We start from the raw sequence: 22,544 nt of genomic DNA on the forward strand, positions 1-22,544 counted from the left end.
ATACATTTGTAAATGATTATTAAATCATTTATAACTATATTTGTATAACATTTAAAAATTAGTTCTACATTATTTATAACTCATTATCAACATTGTTTGTACTTGATTTGTTCATTATTAAATAATGTTTAATGTATAGTAACACATTTGTAGATGATTTGAAAAATGGATATGAAAAAACGACTATACTGTACCTCCATTTATTTGTTCATGATCAACAAATGATTTGTTAAGACATTCATAAAACATCTATAAATCATTTGCAGGTGCTATTGTGTGCCCTAATCTAAAGTGAAGCCTATTCATCATTAACACTTTCAGTGCCCAGCAGGGGGCGCACATTTAGTGCTTGAATGCCCACCATCCACTTCAATGTTAGCATTAATATCGCCTAATCTATGTTTTAAATTATGGCTATGTGTCTAACGTAGAATACACATTTACAGAATTCTTTTTAATATGGTCCATTTGCATGTTCTTGGTATCTGATTCTAGGGACATCTGGATCTCAGGGAATGTATTCCCAGTGTCAGAAATAGTGTCCGTTACTAGGCTTGAGTAAATTGTAATGAACCAAATGAGAATATCAATTCAAATTTTTTATTTTTTTTTTATTTGACTGTGAATAACACCATGCTAAAATTTACCAGACCTGAAAAATCTAAGCAAATTAATAAATGGAAGATGATTAAACAGAAGGTTTTGTAGATACAGTACTGAATTCTGCCATCCGGACACATGCAATTTGAAATATGATTATGATTATAGAATATAGAATATCAGGGGCAGGGGCGGTCAGGTGGCGTATCGGAGATTGCGTTCGTCACCAACACCGGAGATGCTGGATTCGCGTGTTCGAATCCAGCTCCCGACGTTGCTATCAGCTTGGCTGGCCGTTCACACTAATACAATTGGCAGTATTAGAGGGTGGGAAAGCTGATGGGTGGGTCCTGGGCGTTGTGGACAGCGACCCCTACAGTTCGGTCGGGGCGCCTGCTCAGCAAGGGTAGGATCTAGGGAGAGATACTGCGGCCTCCCACACGCTACACTCTCCCCGGTGAGAATCTGCGCGGCCAGGCTGGCCTGCCGGCTGGCTGCAAATGCGTCGGAGGAAAGCATGCGACAGTCTCCGGTCTCTCGGACCAACAGTAGGGGAAAGTGTGCAACAACCAGGAAGGGTGGGATGGGAGAAAAATCGGAAAAAGAAGGAGGGGGAAAAAGATAATAAAAAAAAAAGGGAACATCAGGGGCGGCTAAGTGGCGCAGTGGGAAAGGCGCTCGCCACTAACGCAGGAGATGCTGGGTTCGAGCCCAGCTCTCGCCGTTGCTTCCGGCTTGGCTGGTCGTTCATACTAATACAATTGGCAGTATTAGGGGGTGGGAAAGCCGGTGGGTGGGGATCGGACGTTGTAGACAGTGACTCCTACAGGTCGGTTGGTGCGCCTGTACAGCAGAATCAGGAAGTATCGGGGGCAGCGTGAGCCTCCCACGCGTTACTCCTCGCCGCTGAGAGATCGCGCTGTACAGATGAAAAGATGCGACGCTGCCTCCTCGTGTACCGGAGGGGACACGTGATGAAAGGCTTTGTCCACATTGCAGCCAACCAGTGGGAGGCATGGTCTAACAACGTTCGAGACAGGAGAGGGTAGAATTGGATAATACGAAATTGGGATGGGAGAAAAAGTAGACAATTTTTTTTGGAATATCAGGCCTAAAATGGTTATGCGATTAAAATGCGATTAATTAATTACAAATCCTGTAATTAATTAGATAAAAAATTGTAATCGCCTGACAGCACTAATATGTACCCATATTTGTCAGAATATACCTGCATATAACCCCTCTATATACTTGCTTGTACACCTGCACATAACCCATAGCTATGTACAATAATGCTGTATGTACCATATTATATATATATTTATTCTCACCGCATATATACCTATCCTTACCTGTGTGTACTTACCTGCACATAGTCCTTTACTATATCTATATCTGTACATATTCTACTCTTACTAGTTACGCTGCTGGCCAGCAGTAGTCATACTGTCTTTATTTATTATACTACAACTCTGTATACATCTGATTAGCACTACACTCAGTAGTACTAATTTGTATATTTTGTACCCAGTTTAACCACCAGTATATTGTATATTACTATTGCACTTTACTGCTACATTTGCACTCTGGTTGGATGCCAAACTTCTTTTCGCTGTACTGTTCTTGTGCTGTATGATGGCAATACATTTGAATCTAATCTAATGTTAGCCTGATGAGCGAATGTATAAGCATGAACATTCTGATCATAGTTTCTTTTATTATGTTTTTGGTAGATTTTTGTTTGTTTGTACTAGCGGGCAGTCCGGTAGAGGGAGAGAGAGAGGAAGAACGGGAGACAGAGCGGGGGGGAAGACATTCGGCAAAGGACGCCGGGTCCGGGACTCGAACCCGGGTCGGCCGCTTCGCGACGCAGCGCGTTACATGGGTCGCCACTTGGGTGCCCCATTCTGATCATAGTTGTCATCTCCTCACCTGTAGTACAGACGGTTTGGGAATTCTGGACTGAATCACATCTAACTAGCTTCTCAGATGGGGGCCCTTGAGACAGACCCGTATCCAGTGGTGGCCCCTCACCTATTAGGTGTCAGTTTATGGGGTCCTTGACATGAAACAGTTCGAGAACCAATGTCCTAAAACACAACTCCCAGGGTTCACAGTCAGTTCAGGCTATGGAGTTGCATCTCTTTTCTACTGGTTTTGAAGAAACCTTGACCTAACAGGGAAGAAAGACTCAGGTTATAAACTGTGTGAGTTAATATTATTACCTGCATTGCTTTTACCCTTTTTCTTATTTTCTGCATTGCTTTTATTTTGTCTATTTTATGCAAATGTGATGTATATTTTTACTGCTGTGAAGCACTTTGGGCTGCAATTCTTGTATGAAAGGTGCTATACAAATAAAGTGTATTATTATTATTATCAATAATAATAACAATAATAATACATTGTAAAATGCAACAGCAATTATCACTTATAGATGTCATCTTGGCAAAACAAACAAAAACAAAGATTTGAGATTGACTCAGAAACATATATTACACAGAATGACATTGCTGTATAGATTGTTTATACGTCAGAAGTATGATATTTAGACATGGTCCCAAAAATGAATAGAAGTGAATGAGGAGCCCGACACCTGGGAGGAATGGTGGTGTTGACAGTGGACGACAGTGGTCGCTAGCCTACTTGTAGATGACTTTAGATAAGAGGTAAGACAAACTGATTTATGACAAGTTCTACTAAAGTGAAATATCCAGTGAGTGAGACACACTGTAAAACGTGTGCATACCTTCAAGTGAAGCTGTGAAGCCCATGTCCTCAATAGTTTCCCTGAGTTGCTCCGGCTGCGTGAGATTGGGGTCAAAGGTTATCAGTCCCTTTCCCTCCTTCAGCGATACCGCTATGGAATGCACACCAGTCACCTGAGATATCCTGCCTTCGATGGACTGCACGCACAAGTTGCAAGTCATCCCCGCGATCCAAATGCTCAGATCCCGCGTCGACGGACTCAGCGTGGCAGTGCCGGTCACGTCCCGCTGCCGGCAGCCCGTGTCTGGCCCGGACGGGTCCGTGGTTTCTAACAAAGTGGCGCTGAACCCCATGGCTTCTATCTTCTCCCTCAGCTCCTCTGGCGTTACGGCGAGCGGCTGGAACACCACCAGCGTCAGGCCATCCTGGAGAGACACCTGAACATGAGAGACTCCCGGCAGCGCTCCGATCTGCCCCCGGACCGAGTGCACGCAGGACTGGCAGGTCATCCCGTCCACCCGGATCCGCGCCACTGCCTCTGCGCCGGCCGCCACCGGGCCGCCGCCGTGGCCCAAAGCCCGGATCTCCGGGGAGAGTTCTCGGGTCGCGGTGGTCGACGTGTCGTATTCCACCTCAACCGAGTCACCGGACGCGGACAGACGCGCGGCGAGCGTGCCATCGAGGCCGCAGATTCCGCTCTCGGCGGCCCGGAAACTGCACTCGGGGAGGGGCCCCGAGAGGTTCTCCAACGCGGCCCTGGAGAGGTTCTCGGACGGGGGGTTCGGCTCATTCTCACATTCGTAGGCTAGGTTGTCGTGGGCTTGCCTCTCGGGATGCTTGGCCTCATTCTCCTGGAGAATAAGAAAGAGAGCGTGTATATTATGTGAGAATCGGGTAAAAACAAATAAGTCGAGGCAGATGCGTGTAACGGTACACAAAAACCACGGTTCGGTACATAACTCGGTTTTGAAGTCACGGTTCGGTACGGGTTTTCGGTACAGTGGGGGAAAGTTTGGCTTTCCATGTTCCTCTCAGGGGTGATGTAGTGTGCAGTTACTAATTGTACTTGTAGGGCTGTCAACGAATATTCTATATTGAAATTAATAATAGACTTGTAAAGAAAAGAAAATTATAATAATTATATTAGATTGTGAAAAAAAACAGCCCCCGGTGGGCGGTTAACATACCGTTGTATTCGTTCGGTACACACTACAGCCGTTCGGTACGGTACACACTGAAACGGTTCGGTTCGGTTCGGTACGGATACGTGTACCTTTACACCCCTAGATGCGACTGGTCTTTAATATCACTGGCGCATGTTGGGTGGTAGGATTGGCCATTGGAAGTGAACGTTACTCCTGTAAAAGGGTTTTCATAATGGGAAAAGTGGGTGCAGCCATGTTGGGAAAAGGGCATTGATTCTGCATGAGTTCCTAGCAGGGACTTTATATTTCTTTGGTAGTTTCTTTCTTTATTATATATATTTGAGTGCACTTAATAGTTTTAAGAGTGCTTGAAGTGTAAACATCTACCAACTTAATTTGCAAGCTCTTTTAACCCTTTCAAAGGGTTAACCCTTTCACTACCACACTACAGAAGGTTAACCCTTTCACTACCACACTACAGACAGTTAACCGTCTGTAGTGTGGTAGTGCAAGGGTTAACCTTATGTAGTGTGGTAGTGAAAGGGTTAACCCTTTGAAAGGGTTAAAAGAGCTTGCAAATTAAGTTGGTAGATGTTTACACTTCAAGCACTCTTATTTTTTCAGTACAAGCTTCACTGATGTCACTCATTTCAGTTTTAGCTTTTTTAGTTTATTGTTGTTCTCAAGTGAAGATGAAAATGAACCGTTTCATAACCCGTCTATTTGAGAAGTGAACAGAGATTCGGCGGGAGACTGTGACCCGTCACCTTTTAAGATCCTTGTATACATACGCTTCAAAGAAATCATAACTCTGGAGATCTAACATAACGTAAAATATCGTCTTCCTACTCACTGATGCCATAATGCAATCCATTGCCATCCAACAGAGCAGATTGCTGGTTGTCATCCTGCCAAGCTACTGGTTTGCAGCCAAAAGGACACATGACCAGTGCAGATGAGAAGTCTCTACCCCGGCCTTTAAGTCTCTAAAGCATGACTATGCTTACAATCAGTACTCATATCAACCTCATTCTTCACAAGCATGACTGCTTACAGTCAGTACTCATATCAACCTCATTCTACACAAGCATGACTCTGTTTACAAGTCAGTACTCATATCAACCTCATTCTACACAAGCAAGACTGCTTACTCATATCAAACAAGATGGTCTACACCTCAACTACATTCATCAAGTGAGATTTTCTTTGCTTTGCCGTTTTTAACTGTGAAGCACTTTTGTACAATCACAACCGTTGTAAATGTGCTATATAAATAAAGTTGATTACGATTACATATAAAATGGGAAAAACATTTGCATAAATAAACCAAAAACACAGGTGAAAAGAGAGAAAAAACAAAGACAGATTAAAAACAGTTAGTTACACACTGAGGTAGGGAGGTTTGTGATCATGTTTATAAATTGTCCATAAGATAGTAGGGTATTGATTTAATGTGAGTTGAAGATCGTTCCAGGAAGCTGGTGCATCAAAACAAAAGGCAGACTCACCAAGCTCAGACTAAACTCATGGGACCTTTAGTGAAAGTCAATCGTTTGAGCAGGTCAGATAAGGTCCATAATTCCAGAGGGAGTTCCACAAATCATGTTCAACCCAGATTCGGATCAAACAAGGGACTAAACACGTTTCGCAATTATGCCTCAACAATGTGGAACGCCCTACCCACAGCCGTAAAAGAATGTGAATCACTACCCACCTTCAAAACCGCTCTAAAAGAGCACCTACGGGAGGCTGCAATTCGAAACTGGCCCCGGTAAATGTCCAAACCACCGCCCACCCAACCCCCCCCCCCCCTCAAATGTATATATTCTCTTTTAGAAACCATCTGTAAATAAACAGTACTCTATATTTGTATATCTTTTACATCCAGACATTTGAAAATGGGGGACCCTGATGTAAACAAGACGAAAGTCTTTCTCTGGTCTGCATCCCCTTAACAATTGTGTGTATTGAGCCGTACTGTATTGTACCCATTCTGCAATCTGTTAATAAAGTTTTCAATCAATCAATCCAATCTAGCATCGCTGTGATATATGGTGGCAATTTTCCATCAATGGTCTTCAAAAACAGATACCAAAAATGCATATTCCGCCTCTCTGATAGAGAAGACCGACCCACCGTTTCATATAGGAGGTGATGATGCTGTAACTATCACTAGTTATGAATCTAAGAGCAGAGTGATGGACCGTGTCTATAGGTGTAAAAGAGTGGACAAGGCAGCGGTTCTATAAATTACAATTACATCACAATACAAAACTGACATGAAGACGGCTTCAACAAAGCTGGATTTGTTTCTGTAAAAGAACCACAGTGTTTGCCTCAGTTTGCTCGTGAGATTGGAGATGTGGCATTTAAAAGTACATTTTTCATCCAGCCAAATATATATATTTATATTCTGTGACTCTCTCAATAGTGGATCCATTTAGAGTAGATATCCGTAAACAATTATAATGTAATGTTTCTGGATCTAAAAAATAGCATAGATCTTGTTTTACTATAGCATTCAGCACCAGTTTCATTTGTCAAGTCAAGTTTATTTGTATCGCCCGATGTCACAATCATGTGTCTCAACAATGTCACAATCATGCGTCTAAACGGGCTTCACGGGCCCACATTACAATGGAGGATCACGCATCTAGGGGTCATCTAGGGGTCATCTAGGGGTCATCGGCCTGAACGACTACAAGAAGCCTTGTTCGGAGTGCCAGGGTTACACAATGAGACGGAGAAACGTCCCACGTCACAGTCAGACAAACATTGAATTGTTTACTACTGACCAATACGACCATAAAGGCTGTTCAAAGTACAACAGTAGCCTAATGTTAATAGTCTAACATGCCTACTGTATACTCAAGGCTCTGTTGCCCATACGAACTTTGAACTCTGTTGCCTATATTAAATAGATATTGAATCAATATCGGGCCAAGATTTATTTAATGTCATAAATAGATCAATACAATCCGTATTGTCGTTTCTTTTTCAAATGTAGCCAAGCGTAAAGACCCTAACCCTATCAAAACAGCAGCCAAAGTGTATATTTTCAGCACTACATTTGTTTACCAATGACTTTAAGTGTTATTAGGTAAATATGCGTTTATAAAAATCTCTGCGCATTGCATCGGAAACAGAATGATTTAGATGTGAGGAAATTATGTCGTCATGAAATTGTTGTAGTCCTAAGAAAGAGGAGACCCAGGGCTTTCGATGGACGTCGACATTACATAAAACTACACTACCCAGCTCACACCAGCTGCTGTCTAAGCTGCTGAAAATATTATTTATATCTCACGGGTTGAACAAACCTGAACGTTATTGCCATAAAATACAATGTATATTATTTCTTTACCTTTCTGTGAATGTCTACAAAAAAAACCACGTCGCAATCTGGTGAAAAATGACATTATCGAAAAGTAACTGACGCAGGTGAGCAGCTGCAGAACAGAGCTCCCGGTAAAAAATTCAAGAAAGGTAATAAAAAGTTATAAAACACGATAAAAAGTAACAACTCGAAGATAAAAGAACGATGACAAGACCCAGTGCACAAAACTCGAGGAGAAGTATGACCCCCGACAAAGAAAATACAACAAAGGGAAAGGTACAACACGAGGGGATGACGCAGCAAGTAAAACAAGCTAACATAACATTAGACCACAGCGAGGCCTGGCTGGAGACGGAGCTACAAGCTAACACGATGAATATGCAAGCTAGCATTCGGATCAGGCTAGAAGCAATACAGAACGCTAATGATGCTAACATGCAAACCAACACGCAGACTGGACTCAATGCAATACAGAATATTCAGAGGAGCATGGAGGCTAATTCAAAAGAAATAAAACAAATGGCCCCCAAAAGAAGGACAAAGAGACGATGGATATACCCGGACCAACCAGGACTCGGGCACCGAGGTCAACCGGACCATCCGAGATGCAAGCACGGAGATCGCCCAGACCGGCCAAGATGCAAGCATTGAGGCCACACACACCAACCGGGATTCGAGCACCGAGATCAACCAGACCAGCCAGGATTCGAATAACGAGATCTCACACACCAAACAGGACTCGAGCAATGAGGTCACACACACCGACCAAGATTCAATACCACATATGCATATTATTTGATAATGAATAGATGTTATGACTCGAGACACACTACAAATAACACACAAACCACTGAGAATACAGACAAGGTAAACACATTAGTTGGGAAAATTGGGTCTTGATTCGGGACATATATATATAATATAAAAATATCACATACTAGACTAAACTGAAGACACTAAAGGCCTCTACATGCTACAGCAACTTCAAAGCAACTTCAACACAACATCAGCGCGGTTGTTTTAGAGCAGTGGTCACCAACCCGTCGATCTTGATCGACTGGTCGATCTTTGAGACTGTCCCTGTAGATCTAATTGTTTTGATGTGAAAGTGATGCTGCACTTAGCACTGACTGCACTTAGCACTGACTGAGAAAGTACACATTACAGTTCTACTTTTATTTTGATGTGAAAAGTGATGCTGCACTTAGCACTGACTGAGAAAGTACACATTACAGTTCTACTTTATAAAATGCTAATTGTAAATATGTTTGTCAATGTTAATAATATGAGAAAGTCCACATTACAGTTCTACTTTTGTTTTGATGTGAAACGTGATGCTGCATAAGATGACTGCACTTAGCACTGACTGAGAAAGTACATAATAGCTCTACTTTGACGTTTTAATGTTGGACCAAAGCATTGCATGTAATTAGAATACAGGCAAATAAAAGTAATTTAGTTTAAAGTACAATCTTGGCTGTCTTTTTCTCTCAACACTTCAATATGTAGATCTTGCCTTCACCAAAAGAAAATAAGTGATCTTGGGCTTAAAAAGGTTGGCAATGGTGACCACTGTTTTAGAGGGTCTTGTAGAGTGTGTTGTGACGATGTTGCGTACCTTTCACCCAAATCTAATCTAAACAACCATTGCGTTGATATTGCGTAGCAGTGATTGGTTGGTAGTGAATGGGGGCGGGGCTGTCATAGAATAATATTGGTCCCGCAGCGAGGAATACCATCAGCCATTGTTGTAGCCAGCCAGCTAGCGTTGAACTTGATGCTATTCAATGCTCTATCATACCCAACTAACGTTAATGCCATTCAGAATTTATTAACATAGCTACAACAACACACAGTAACGTTAATATAATTACATGCATCATTGTTTACAATGAACGGACGGTGGGGCAGTTCGAAAGGACTGGACACGGACAAGTTGTTAAACAGCAATCAATTAATTTAATATAACAGGTAGTTCGAGCTGCATTTTCGTGCCTACAACCACAGCCACAGGGATATATCCAGCTTTGACGAGCTCTCTCTCCTCCTGCCGATTAAATTCAGCAGCTCTTCCTCGACCTCGAGTGCCTGTAGCTGCCAGCTAACGTTAAAACGAACCTAAAGTTACACAAGCAGAATACATCACAAATACTTCCGGTCGGGGGATTTCAAAATAAAAGAGCGACGTCTAAAAGCACCGGAAATACGTTTATTTTGTACATTATCTAACGTTAACACGAACCTAAACTAACTTTAGTTAAACTAACTTTGCGCGTCGATTTTGCAGAAGCATAAAGGCAGAATGTCTGCAACACCGTTGCTTTGTCGATGTTGTGTTGCAGTTGCTTTTAAGTTTCTGTAGCATGCAGAGGCCTTTACACACATGACGCACAACTAAGACTACGGGGAACACGAGGAAACACATTCGGAGACCTGACCGGGAGCTCTGGAACTGTACTATATGAAAGATAAAAATTCAAATAAAATGTTGGACAATAATAGGGGCATTGGAGAATCCCCATTGGGGACATCTCCAGGAGAGCCTTATCCCTCCAGCCGGCCAACGGGGGTAAAAAGCCTGGGAAGTGCCAATTGTCTTTCGTTTATTTTTTTCTGAGTTATGTTAGAATAGCAGTTGCTTTGAATGTGCACATGGACAATTGTGAAGGACAAGAATTCAAAAATGTTGGACATGAAGAGAGGCTTGGAGAATCTTCTTTGGGGGGTATCTCCGTCACTAGGGGGGGGGGGGGGGGGGCTTCTCCAATAGGAGAGCTGATTCCCCTCCAAACCGCCAACGGGGGAAAAAGTGCTAACCATATAGCTTATTTTATTTTCATTTAATTTTTTCTTATTGTGTTGTCAGTTTAATTTTTTCATAAATGTATATAGTGATATCGGTGACATGGGAGGTACAGAGGTGGGCAGGCTGAGTTCAGTGGGGGGGAATGCCGGGGGGAGGGGCCATCGTTCCGGCGGTTTGACCCGGGGGAGGTGGGGTTTCCTGGGGCCCTCGGCCGCCGTGGCCTGGGCGGTATGGTCACCGGGCCGGGGGGGGCACCGGGCTTGGGGTCGCGGGGGGTCGGGGGCCATTGAGGCATGGTGCTTAGGCCTTCTGCAGGCCTGGGCTTGAGGTTCTCGTGGGCCTGGGGCCTGGCGGTCGGGCGGGGGGGGGGGGGGGGGGGGGGGGGGGGGGCCTGGGTGCTCGACTCCGCGCATGGTGGACCAGGATATGGCAGTGTTCTGTTTCTCGGGGAGGAGGGCGGGAGGGAGGGGTTTCTCTTATGGGGGTCAGAGCGGCTGAGTTTTGCCCAGTGGGTTCCTGTGTGTTGCGGGGTCGGTGCGTGGGGTGGGGCTCTCTGTGACATCGGAAGTAGCGGGCTTGGCTCGGTGGGGGGGGGGGGTCCCCTATCCTCTCCTCTACTGGGCCTGGCCCAATTAATTCAAGGGACCCGTGTCGCTGGGGGCCTGGCTCCGCGCGCATCGGCCTGGGATATGGGGGAGTTCTACGGGCTTAACTCAGGGGGGGGGAATGTCGGGGGGGGGCATCGGGGGGGCCATCGACACTCTCAAAGAACACCTACGGGAGACTGCAATTCGAAACTGGCCCATGTAAATGTCCTAACCCAACCCCCTCCAATGTACAGTAAATGACCTAACCCAAGAATACACAAGACCCTCCTCTTGGAACCAAGTATGGTTTCGTCGATATTCCAATGTACAGTTTTGCTTGTACAGTTGTAGTTTCCCCCACCCCGCCCACCTAACAATCTCCAATGTACAGTTCCCCCCCCCCACCCCCCCAACCTCCTCCAATGTACAGTTTCTACGTCAAATGTATATACTCTCTTTTTTAAACTCTTTTTGTATCACAAACAGTACTGTATTTGCAAATCTGGTATGTCATAAATGTATAGATGTAGCAGTACTGTCTATCTGTATGTCGTGTATGTCATATATGTTATGATGAATTGATAATGGGGGACCCTGATGTAAACAAGACGAAAGTCTCTCTCTGGTCTGCATCCCCTTAACAATTGTGTGTATTGAGCTGTACTGTACCCATTCTGCAATCTGTTAATAAAGTTTTCAATCAATCAATCAGTCGTGTTCTGGCTGCTTTGTCTCTACATGTTGAAGCACTGACATTGTACTCATTTTGATATTTTATTATCAGTATGCTTTCTAAACACGAGCTGTCATTTGTTTTGTGCCTTTTTAACCTCTCCGTCCTCAATACTATTCATAATATATGTTGGTCTTTAATAATAATAATAAGCACTTCTGCCGCGTGATTGCATTCATTTTTGGATAGTGAATGAATGAATGAATGAAAACTTAACAGATTGCAGAATGGGTACAATACAGTACGGCTCAATACACAAAATTGTTAAGGGGATGCAGACCAGAGAAAGACTTTCGTCTTGTTTACATCAGGGTCCCCCATTTTCAATTCATAGTGACATTTATGACATACACAACATACATGACATTTATGGCATAGGGACATACAGGTATAGTACTGTTACATTTGGATCATGTGGAAAACGCAAGTTCACACAGACGTGTCTTAATCGATCAGTCAACTAAATCGCACGGCTATTAATAATAATTACTCGGCTCACACCCTAAATCCCCCAAATTACACACTTCTTAGCCCCACAATCACTCGAGAACTGGGACTAATCTGTGCGGGGGCCAACCGTGTCAAAGAGCAGAGGTATGACAGACAGTTTATTATTCACAGTGGTTCGCTCAGTCAGTAGAGATGTGTTCAAAACAAACTCATTGGAAATATATATATACCACACAGAGCGAGCAAATGTTTCTCCCAGTCATCGGATCATGAATACTTATTTAATCGAATAATAAATTTAGGATACACACGTCGTGCTAACTTTTAAAAGGATCACATTACATTTTTGCATTTAAACTGCAAAGAAAACCTGCATTTTGTACTTTATAGGTTGTACTTCAGTTTGTATAGTAGTGTATATTTAGTGTTTGGACCTTGTTCTTTTTATGAAGCTCAATCTCAGGGGCCAGAACCAAGCATTTCACTGTACTGTATATGTATACGTGTAGATGTGACAACAATTCATAGTGACATTTATGACATACACAACATACATGACATTTATGGCATATGTCATATGTGACAACAAACAAACAACATACAACAAAACGTGAAATTTGAACTTGCTTTGAATAATATGCTTAGATATTAATCGATATCTGTCCAGTGCTTTGATATATGTCTATACCTTATGATCCGGTGCTCTCGGTCTTCTCCCCGAACCCGCGTCAGGGTGGATCCAGGTACAGCTGCAGTCCGCTTCACACAGACACTCCACCATGCAGATCTGCTCCCCCGCGGCGCAAGACCTCCAAGAAGCGGGTTTGGAAAGAGCTTTTGGCGACTTTTTGGACGAGAACATGATTGATCTGCTCCCTCGGTTGTGTCCCTTTGTGTTCTACCTACCTACCTACCAAACCAAACCCGGGAGGGCAAGAGTCCGATGTGGGATTTATTTCCCTCTCTTCTATTAGTGAGATAAGAGAAGAGGAGCGCGCCGTGAGACAGGACGTGTGTACATGTAATTGTACACAGGTGTCCAGATTTTTTAGAAGAGCACTTATTATGAATTTGTTGGCTTCCAAACCCGCTCTAAAATCCTATGGTTTGTTGACTTTTAGATGAAGCCTGGACGCGTATCTATTAGAGGGCGCCATGTGTAAGTGTGTGTGTGTAAGTGTGTGTGTGGCTGCTATTGTATTAATTCTTCAATCCCCCCATTGGCTGTTAATAACACCTGATTAAATCCAAGGAGGTTGGTACTAATACCATTTAATGAGATAACACGAAGAAAAAAACGTACCTCACCCCACCGACATTAGCTGGTTTTATTTTGGGCAAGCATTAAATGGGCACTTTACCCCCAAAAAACAATGCAGATTTATTTTGCACACATAATCTCTCACACATCAAAAAAAAAATCTAAACAGTTTTGCACACATTCACTTAGTTTGACAGTAATTGAGAGTACATGAGTTTGAATAATATGGCCACCAGTGTGATCGGGGACATTGAATCCTTTGTGTTGTGTTGATTACTCCATGGTGGAGGAACGGACTTCCCACCAGTTCTTTTTTAAACGATTATTATGCTACTATGTATACTACTATCTATATGCTGTATATACTACTATCTATATGCTACTATGTCTATACTATCGACTGTCTATAGTATACCACTATCTACTATATTTATGCTACTATGTCTATATTGATTGATTAAACATTTTATTAACAGATTGCAGAATGGGTACAAATTACAATACAGTACGGAGAGAAAGACTTTCGTCTTGTTTACATCAGGGTCCCCCATTTTCAATTCATAATGAGATATACCCGTATCTACTATATTTATACATGTCTATACTACTATCTACTATGTGACAGTGGCTCAGGAGGTAGAGCTGTCATCTGGTAATAGGAAGGTTCCCGGTTCGATTCTGGCTCCTCCCAGCAGCATGTCGAAGTGTCCTTGAGCAAGACACTTAACCCCTACGTGCTCCCGATGAGCAGGTCGGCACCTTGCATGTTTGCCTCCACCTGTCAGTGGGTGAATGTGAGGCATAATTTATGAAGCGCTTTGGATAAGAGACAACCAGGAGGCGCCCACCAAGGCTGCCCTCCCTGCCAACCCCTCACTCTCTCCCCCACTGACGTGTGGCTGAGCCTGGCCCTGTTGGCATCCCGGCAGAGTGCTCAGGAACTGCGCTGAGCAGCTGTCCGGGGTCTTAACTGACATCTTCAACCTGTCACCAGCCCAGGCAGTTGTCCCAGCATGCTTTAAAACCACCTCCATCGTGCCAGTGCCGAAACACTCCTCTGCCTCGAGCCTCAATGACTTCCGCCCTGTTGACTTTACTTCCCCATGATGAAGTGCTTTGAGAGGCTGGTCCTGGCTCACCCAAAATCTGACCTCTCACCCTCACCAATTTGTCTACCATGAGAACAGGAGCATGGGGAACGCTATCTCCTCAGCGCTATACTCCGCCCTCTGCCACCTGGATGACAGCAACACCCATGTGAGAATGCTGTTCATTGACTTCAGCTGAGCGTTCAACACCACCATCACCTCAAAAAAGAAACTCCAAACTTGGTGACCTTGTGGAAACCAAGGACCTTGACGTCAACTCCTCTGTCTGCAACTGGATACTAGACTTCCTAATGAACAGACCGGTTTGTTAGGATAGACAATCTCACCTCCTGCACCCTCACCCTGAACACTGTCGTCCCGCAAGGCTGCGTGCTGAGCCCCCTTCTCTACTCCCTCTTCACCCACGACTGCACTCCTATACATGGCACCAAAACCCTTACTTAGTTTGCAGACGACTGTCATAACGGTGGTGGGCCTCATTAAAAACAACAAATGTGCACTGGCTTCCCATTACCTCACAAATCCACTTCAAGGTCCTTGACCTGGCATACCGCGCAGTGAGGGGAACTGCTCCCTCCTACCTCCAGTCAATGGTCTCTTAACTACACACCATCAAGGCCCCTACGCTCTACATCTTCTGGCCGCTTCAGACCCTCAAAGAGAAGCAGGCTTTTCTTGGTCCTCGCTCCACAATGGTGGAATGAACTTCCCACCAGGGGCTGCGGAAACCCACCCAATTCAACTAAAAACACACTTCAATCAATATCTGAAATGAAAAAAAACTTCATATCGTCTTTTACTATCGGGCACTTTTCTACTAAATAATCTTCCTTGCCTATATTACTACCTACTACCAATTGCTACTTTACTACTATGCACTCAAGACTGTAGCAGCACCCAAGTTCAACACTGTTTGAATGAACATTGTTACTTAGCTGCCAGAGTTGTACCCTTCCTGCTGACCTGTTGTACAGAACTTGTAAGTCGCTTTGGATAAAAGTGTCAGCTATAGGGGAGTTCTACGGCTTAACTCAGGGGGGGGGGGGGGCATCGTTTCCACGGTTTGGCCCGGGAGAGTGGGGTCTTGTATGTTGTGGGGTCGTTGTGCATGGGGTGCTTGGTGACATGGGAGGTAGCGGGCTTGGCTCGGTGGGGGGGGAGTATCTTCCCTCTCTCCTCTACTGAGCCGGGCCCAATTAAATTCAGGGGACCCGTGTCGCTGAGTGCTCGGCCCAGCGTGGGGCGGACCTGGGATGTGGGGGAGCCCTATTTCTGGGGGTGGATGGCGGGAGGGGGGTCCCTCTTATGGTCAGCTAAAAGTGTGAATGCATCATGGACTCTGCAGATGTTGATAACAAGGCCTCTCTCCCCCTGAGAAGGTCTCTCTCTCCTTGTTGATGAGAAGGTCTCTCTCTCCTTGTTGATGAGGTCTCTCTCTCCTTGTTGATGAGGAGGTCTCTCTCTCCTTGTTGATGAGGTCTCTCTCTCCTTGTTGATGAGAAGGTCTCTCTCTCCTTGTTGATGAGAAGGTCTCTCTCCTTGTTGATGAGAAGGTCTCTCTCCTTGTTGATGAGGTCTCTCCTTGTTGATGAGAAGGTCTCTCTCTCCTTGTTGATGAGAAGGTCTCTCTCCTTGTTGATTAGAAGGTCTCTCCTTGTTGATGAGAAGGTCTCTCTCCTTGTTGAGGTCTCTCCTTGTTGATGAGAAGGTCTCTCTCTCCTTGTTGATGAGGTCTCTCTCCTTGTTGATTAGAAGGTCTCTCCTTGTTGATGAGAAGGTCTCTCTCCTTGTTGATGGTCTCTCTCCTTGTTGATGGTCTCTCTCCTTGATGATGAGGTCTCTCTCTCCTTGATGATGAGGTCTCTCTCTCCTTGTTGATGATGAGGTCTCTCTCTCCTTGTTGATGAGGTCTCTCTCCTTGTTTGAGAAGGTCTCTCTCTCCTTGTTGATGAGAAGGTCTCTCTCCTTGTTGATGAAGGTCTCTCTCTCCTTGTTGATGAGAAGGTCTCTCTCTCCTTGTTGATGGTCTCTCTCTCCTTGTTGATGAGAAGGTCTCTCTCTCCTTGTTGATGAGGTCTCTCTCTCCTTGTTGATGAGAAGGTATCTCTCCTTGTTGATGAGGTCTCTCTCTCCTTGATGAGGTCTCTCTCCTTGTTGATGATGAGGTCTCTCTCTCCTGGTTGATGAGGTCTCTCTCTCCTTGTTTGAGAAGGTCTCTCTCTCCTTGTTGATGAGAAGGTCTCTCTCCTTGTTGATGAGGTCTCTCTCCTTGTTGATGAGAAGGTCCCTCTCCTTGTTGACGAGGTCTCTCTCCTTGTTGATGAGAAGTTCTCTCTCCTTGTTATTATTTTGTCTGTGAACTTGAGTCACGGAGGGGAGATGCTGAACCTGCACAAGAATGTTTTAGTTTTGTCTGACTTCAAAGAGTACTACATATAGGGCGGCTAAGTGGCGCACTGGGCAAGGCGCTCGCCACTAACGCAGGAGATGCTGGGTTCGAGCCCAGCTCTCGGCATTGCTACCAGCTTGGCTGGTTGTTCATACTACCACAATTGGCAGTGTTAGGGGTGGGAAAGCTGGTGGGTGGGGATTGGACGTTGTGGACAGCGACTCCTACAGGTCGGTTGGTGCGCCTGTACAGCAGAATCAGGAAGTAACGGGGGCTGTACAGGTGAAAAGATGCGACAGCTACCTCCTCGTGTAGCCTACCGGAGGGGACACGTGATGCAAGGCTTGGTCCTCACTGCAGCCGACCAGTGGGAGGCATAGTCTAGCAACGTTCAAGACAGGGGAGGGGTGAATTGAAGGGAGAATTGGCGAGGCGAAATTGGGATGGGAGAAAAATAAGGAGAAAAAGTGGATACAAAAAATAAAAAGAGTACTACACATATGGTCAAAATTGTGTCTGTGTTTTTTCATGGTGTGTAAATTGGGTGACCAAATCTGTATGATCCAAATGTAGGACAGCTTGTCGATTTTGCAGGACAATTGCAGAGGTTTCTGGACAATTGCGGGACATTTTCCTTTTGGTAAACGGGAGATATATGTTGCACTCTTCTCTCCTCTGCCTGCCATCATCATCACGTTGTGCTGCTGGTTACAGTGCTGTCCTACACTGCCCTCTATTGCCACTACAAGGTACTGCACATATCTTAGTAACTATGTGTACAGTATCATTATTCTAATCTATAGTATGAGGTCATTCTACTGTCTCGTTTCTTCATGAAGACAGTGCTGTGGTCCAGTTAGTGAGAATCTGTTGCTGCTATGTCTCTCCATGAGAGGAGAACATTGCCTGCTGCGAGAGCTGAAGTCAGGCTACTACAAGCTGCCTGCTCCCAGAGCTGAAGTCAGACTGGGTGAAGAGGCAGGAGCCCAGGGCTCAGAGTAAGATGGTTCTATGATGAAGAGGAGCCCAGCACATTCTAGTCTAGAGAGCCTGATTAGAGAAATGGAGCATACCGTCTGTATAAAAATACGTTTTATTTAAGTCCAAAACAAGCAAAGTACAGGTAACAGGTCTGAAGGGGAGTGATCAGCACATACAGTACAGGTAACGGGTCTGAAGGGGAGTGATCAGCACATACAGTACAGGTAACGGGTCTGAAGGGGAGTGATCAGCACATACAGTACAGGTAACGGGTCTTTCTCTCTCTCCAAATCACAAAAAGCCAATAGCGAAACATGGTTCAGAATGTCAACTTAAAATATGCTAGCGTAGCTACAGTATAAACACAGCTCAGAAAGACAGCGTAGCTACAGTATAAATACAGCTCAGAAAGACAGCGTAGCTACAGTATAAATACAGCTCAGAATTAGGGATGTCCGATATTGGCATAAAAATGTGATATCGGAAAATATCGGTATCGGTTTTCACATTTTTTGCATATACCATGCATATATCGGTATCGGTTGATATCGGTATTGGAAATTAAGAGTTGGACAATATCTGTATATCGTATCGGTAAAAAACCCAATATCGAGCATCCCTACTCAGAAGGCTAGTAACATAAATACTTAGCTAACGTAGCTACAGTATAAAACACAGCTCAGAAAGCTTTCCCTAGTGGAAGAAGTTGTACAACAGACGTGTAAGAGGCCCGTCTGTTGTACAATGATGTTGTCATTAGTTTATTTTAATTTTATTATTGTCCTGTCTTTATTTAGTTTTGTTGGCCGTGGGTGGGGGAAGGGACCAGAGGGTGAGATAATTGCTGTGTGCTGTGGGACATGTATCTGCTCCTGTACACTCGTTATTCAAATAAAAAGTAAAAAATAAAATAAAAATAAAAAGCTAGTAACCTAAATACTTAGCGCACATCGACCCTGGTTTTGGAGAAACGCGCTACTCTATAAACACAACCCAGAATGTCAGTGAAATGTAATAGTGTTCAAACTAATGTAATGTTTTCCTACTGGGAGTGCTCATAGCGGGGTACTCTTGCGTGTGGATGTTCATGTCAACCTAATGCTCGTTGGGCGCCACTAGGGGGCAGAACGGCTAATTGTGAGCGACCAGTGAGTGAATGGGTGAATGAGTTGGTGACACTGCCGGTCATAGAGGTGCTTTGCCTCAGCGTTTACATTCGCAGGGCAGCCTGCAGAGACCTGGATGATACTAATACCACAAGAGAAGTGGATCTGGGCTTGAGAGAAAAAGGCCTTACTTTAAACAGAAATGCACTACAACTGGTAAGGATGCAAGGATAATGTGCATCTTGTAATCAAGCCAGGATGCTATACCTAATGCCACTTTGTTTACATTACTTATTTTGACCTTGTATCCTCTGTATTCAGTAGTGAATCTAAATAATTCACAAACTATTGTATGTAGTTCACTACTTTCGTTTCTTACCAAACATACTGTAACATTATTTGGCCAACAGGTGGCAAGATAGAGGCATATTAAAGCACTGGGAATTGAAGATTCCAACCAGATATATTTTCCTTCTTCTAAACTGTCTCAATATTAGGGAGACTATTCTAATCGTGGACAGGAGAAAAGCAGGTTAATTTGTTCCAGATCATTTTAATCCACATTAAAAGAAAATCGCAAGTGAAAACCCGTCCCATGGAAGTCGCTTTATAAATGTGGCTGCCATTGTGCTAGAAGTTAATCAAAATGATATTAGCCTAACAGCACTTGACTTCATTCACATTATTTAAAAAAAAAACACATTTCTCTGTGCCTATATATTTATCTGAGCTCTATGCAAAATAATGTGAAAAAGGTCAAGAAGGCAGTGCTTTGAGTGACTGTTAGTAAGACTGTAATTTGAACAGTACAAGGGAAAGATACTTTGAACAGTACAAAGGAAAGGTTACTTTGAACAGTACAAAGGAAAGTTACTTTGAACAGAACAAAGGAACGTTACATTGAACAGAACAAAGGAAAGTTACTTTGAACAGTACAAAGGAAAGTTACTTTGAACAGAACAAAGGAAAGGTTACTTTGAACAGTACAAAGGAAAGGTGACGTAAGTTTTGTTTGTTTCACAAAACATACCGTAATTCCTCTAATAGTAACCCCGGCTTGTATTTGTTTCAACTGTAGCGGGTACCAGGCTTGTATTAGGAGGAGGCCTGTATAAGAGGGAGGCCTATATTTCAAATTTTCAAACGGATCATAATGAATAAATCTTCATAAATATTCAATTTTGTGTCAGTTTGAACCCAGTAAAATGTACTGGGTTCATTTATTGAAACCAAGTACTGTATGAAATAGTAAACAGTGCAATTACAGGTGGTCACTGGTCATTTCAACGTTTTCAAAGTGAAATCAAGTAACTAGCTCAGTATGCAGCTCAGTATGCAGCTCAGTATATTAGTAACCCGGCTTGTATTAGGAGGCCGGCTTATAATTGCTTAGCTCAAGAGCGCACCCGGCCATTAATAGAGACCCGGCTTGTATTTGAGACCCGGTTACTATTAGAGGAATTACGGTACTTTTTATTGAGAATTGAAAAATACCTTCAGTGTCACCGGGCAATTTGGTGATGTTTTAAACAATGTGATTCCGTGGGACTAGGGAGGCATCTCTTGTCATGGTGTACATGTTGAAGAACAATCCAAATGGACGAAGATGTGCAGGAATGTTGAAAACATAGGGGGGGGGGGGGGGGGGGGGGTTCAAAGACAACATTGTCCTTTTAAGGACCACCATACCAGTCTAAATTTGTATTACCAGTGATCGTCCCCGTTTTGAACAAATCTTGTGTGCATAGGTGTATAAAGTGAATGTCTTGGGAGATCTCAGCCTACCTTTCACACGGCTATTGATTATAGGGTTGAAAGTCGCTAGACGTAGGTAATTGACCCATGTGAAGATCACTGTAGCGTTTCTTTTCACTGATGTTACTGTATTACTCCACTACAAGCTATTCAAACACACACCGACCACACCTACAAACACAACATGTTTTAAAAGACGGGGGCAATCTCCGGTAAGTCACAATTGGACTGGTATGGTCCTTTAATTCACATGTATGCAAGTGGACATTCAAAGTCTCTAGATGTGCAGGATGCTAGGATGATATAAGGCCCAAGCACACGTTTGAAAGGCTAGTAGGGGAACTGGAGTTGGTATCCCGTCGATTTGACCTGCAGTCGCGGTACCGTCTGCCGCGTCGTCACCTTCAGCGCTGCCGGTCCCAGCGCCAGATGGAGGCGTCGTCACAGACCGCGATCAAAATGCTGCTGTCGCGGCTGAAGCTGGTCTGCCTGATGGCTGATGTACATCTGGGGAGGGTGAGAGTGGTGCACCTGGACAGCAGAGAGAAGTGGAGACAGTAGTAGTAGTAGTGTTAGTAGTAGTAGCAGCAGCAGTAAATAAATGGTAAATGGTGCATTTATATAGAGTGTTTATCCAAAGCGCTTTACAATTTGTTCCTCACATTCACCCATTCACTCACACATTCACACACCGACAACGGTGGAGGCAACCATGCAAGGAGGAGCGGGAATCGAACCAGGAACCTTCCGATTACCAGACGACTGCACTACCTGCTGAGCCACTGTTGCCCCCTAGTAATGGTAGGAGTAGTAGTAGTGTTTAGTAGATATAAGAATATCTCTCATAAGCATGATATTTAAAAGGGTCTTTCTGCGTGATTTAATGCAGGAAACATAATTTTACAGACTTGTCAATTAAATTAGTCAACAAAGAACGTCTTCAGGCCAGCGCTAGTGTTCAATATGTTACACACTGGCTATGTAATATTAGTTGAAGATTATTTTTCCCAACAGTAAATATGATGAAATGACTGTACAAGCATCAATTGTGTAGCCATTTGTATTGGGGATTAAACGACAATACTTTTCCTGACTTAAAAAATAACATGGCAACATTATTGGAAATGCACTTACAGTCTTCTCCGGAGTCAGACGAGAAGATAAGATACCAATTTCCTCTCGTCCAGTAGAAAACTATCTGTCTGCAAGCTAGCCTAGCTCAGCAAAGCTAGTGTTCTACTGAACGCACAGAGGAAATTGGTATCCATCTTCTTGTCCGACGGTAAGCACGTTTCCCATAATGTTAGTGTTCCTTTAACTGCATCCTGTCAGCTCAGCAGGGTGACTTACTTGGCCTTGTGAGGGTCCTCCACTTCAAGGTCCCAAACATACAGCTTCCCCACTTGGTTCCCCAAAGCCAGCATCTGGAAGTCGGATAATATTAATAGACAGGCAGAGAGGAAAAGAAACAAGTTAAACCAGATCCAGATCCACGCCAGTGGACATTTATGTTTGTTAATAATGATTAACATAAATGTCCAGTGGTGCTCGATGCACTACATGTGTTAGTTTGTCA

At 43.9% G+C, this 22,544-nt stretch overlaps 2 protein-coding genes across 2 annotated transcripts in view; both read right to left on the reverse strand.

The window, feature by feature from the left end:
- atp7b (ATPase copper transporting beta) overlaps positions 1-14,605 on the reverse strand; it is a gene marked incomplete at both ends in the record, with an annotated part of 66,572 nt that extends 51,967 nt beyond the window's left edge. Inside the window, 2 exons of the mRNA XM_084320951.1 lie at positions 3,350-4,160; positions 14,522-14,605. Coding sequence (XP_084177077.1) covers positions 3,350-4,160; positions 14,522-14,605 — 895 coding nt within the window. The remainder of the gene's footprint in view (positions 1-3,349; positions 4,161-14,521) is intronic.
- Positions 14,606-18,201: 3,596 nt separating this feature from the next.
- Positions 18,202-22,544, reverse strand: part of eed (embryonic ectoderm development) — a 38,527-nt gene continuing 34,184 nt past the window's right edge. The window contains exons 11-12 of the mRNA XM_084314712.1: positions 22,319-22,392; positions 18,202-21,499 (exon numbers count right to left, since the gene is read on the reverse strand). Of these exons, the coding sequence (XP_084170838.1) occupies positions 21,373-21,499; positions 22,319-22,392 (201 nt within the window). The 3' untranslated portion in view covers positions 18,202-21,372. The remainder of the gene's footprint in view (positions 21,500-22,318; positions 22,393-22,544) is intronic.

Source organism: Notolepis coatsorum, assembly GCF_963971535.1.
Source record: "Notolepis coatsorum genome assembly, chromosome: 1".
NCBI classification, from domain to species: Eukaryota; Metazoa; Chordata; class Actinopteri; order Aulopiformes; family Paralepididae; genus Notolepis; species Notolepis coatsorum.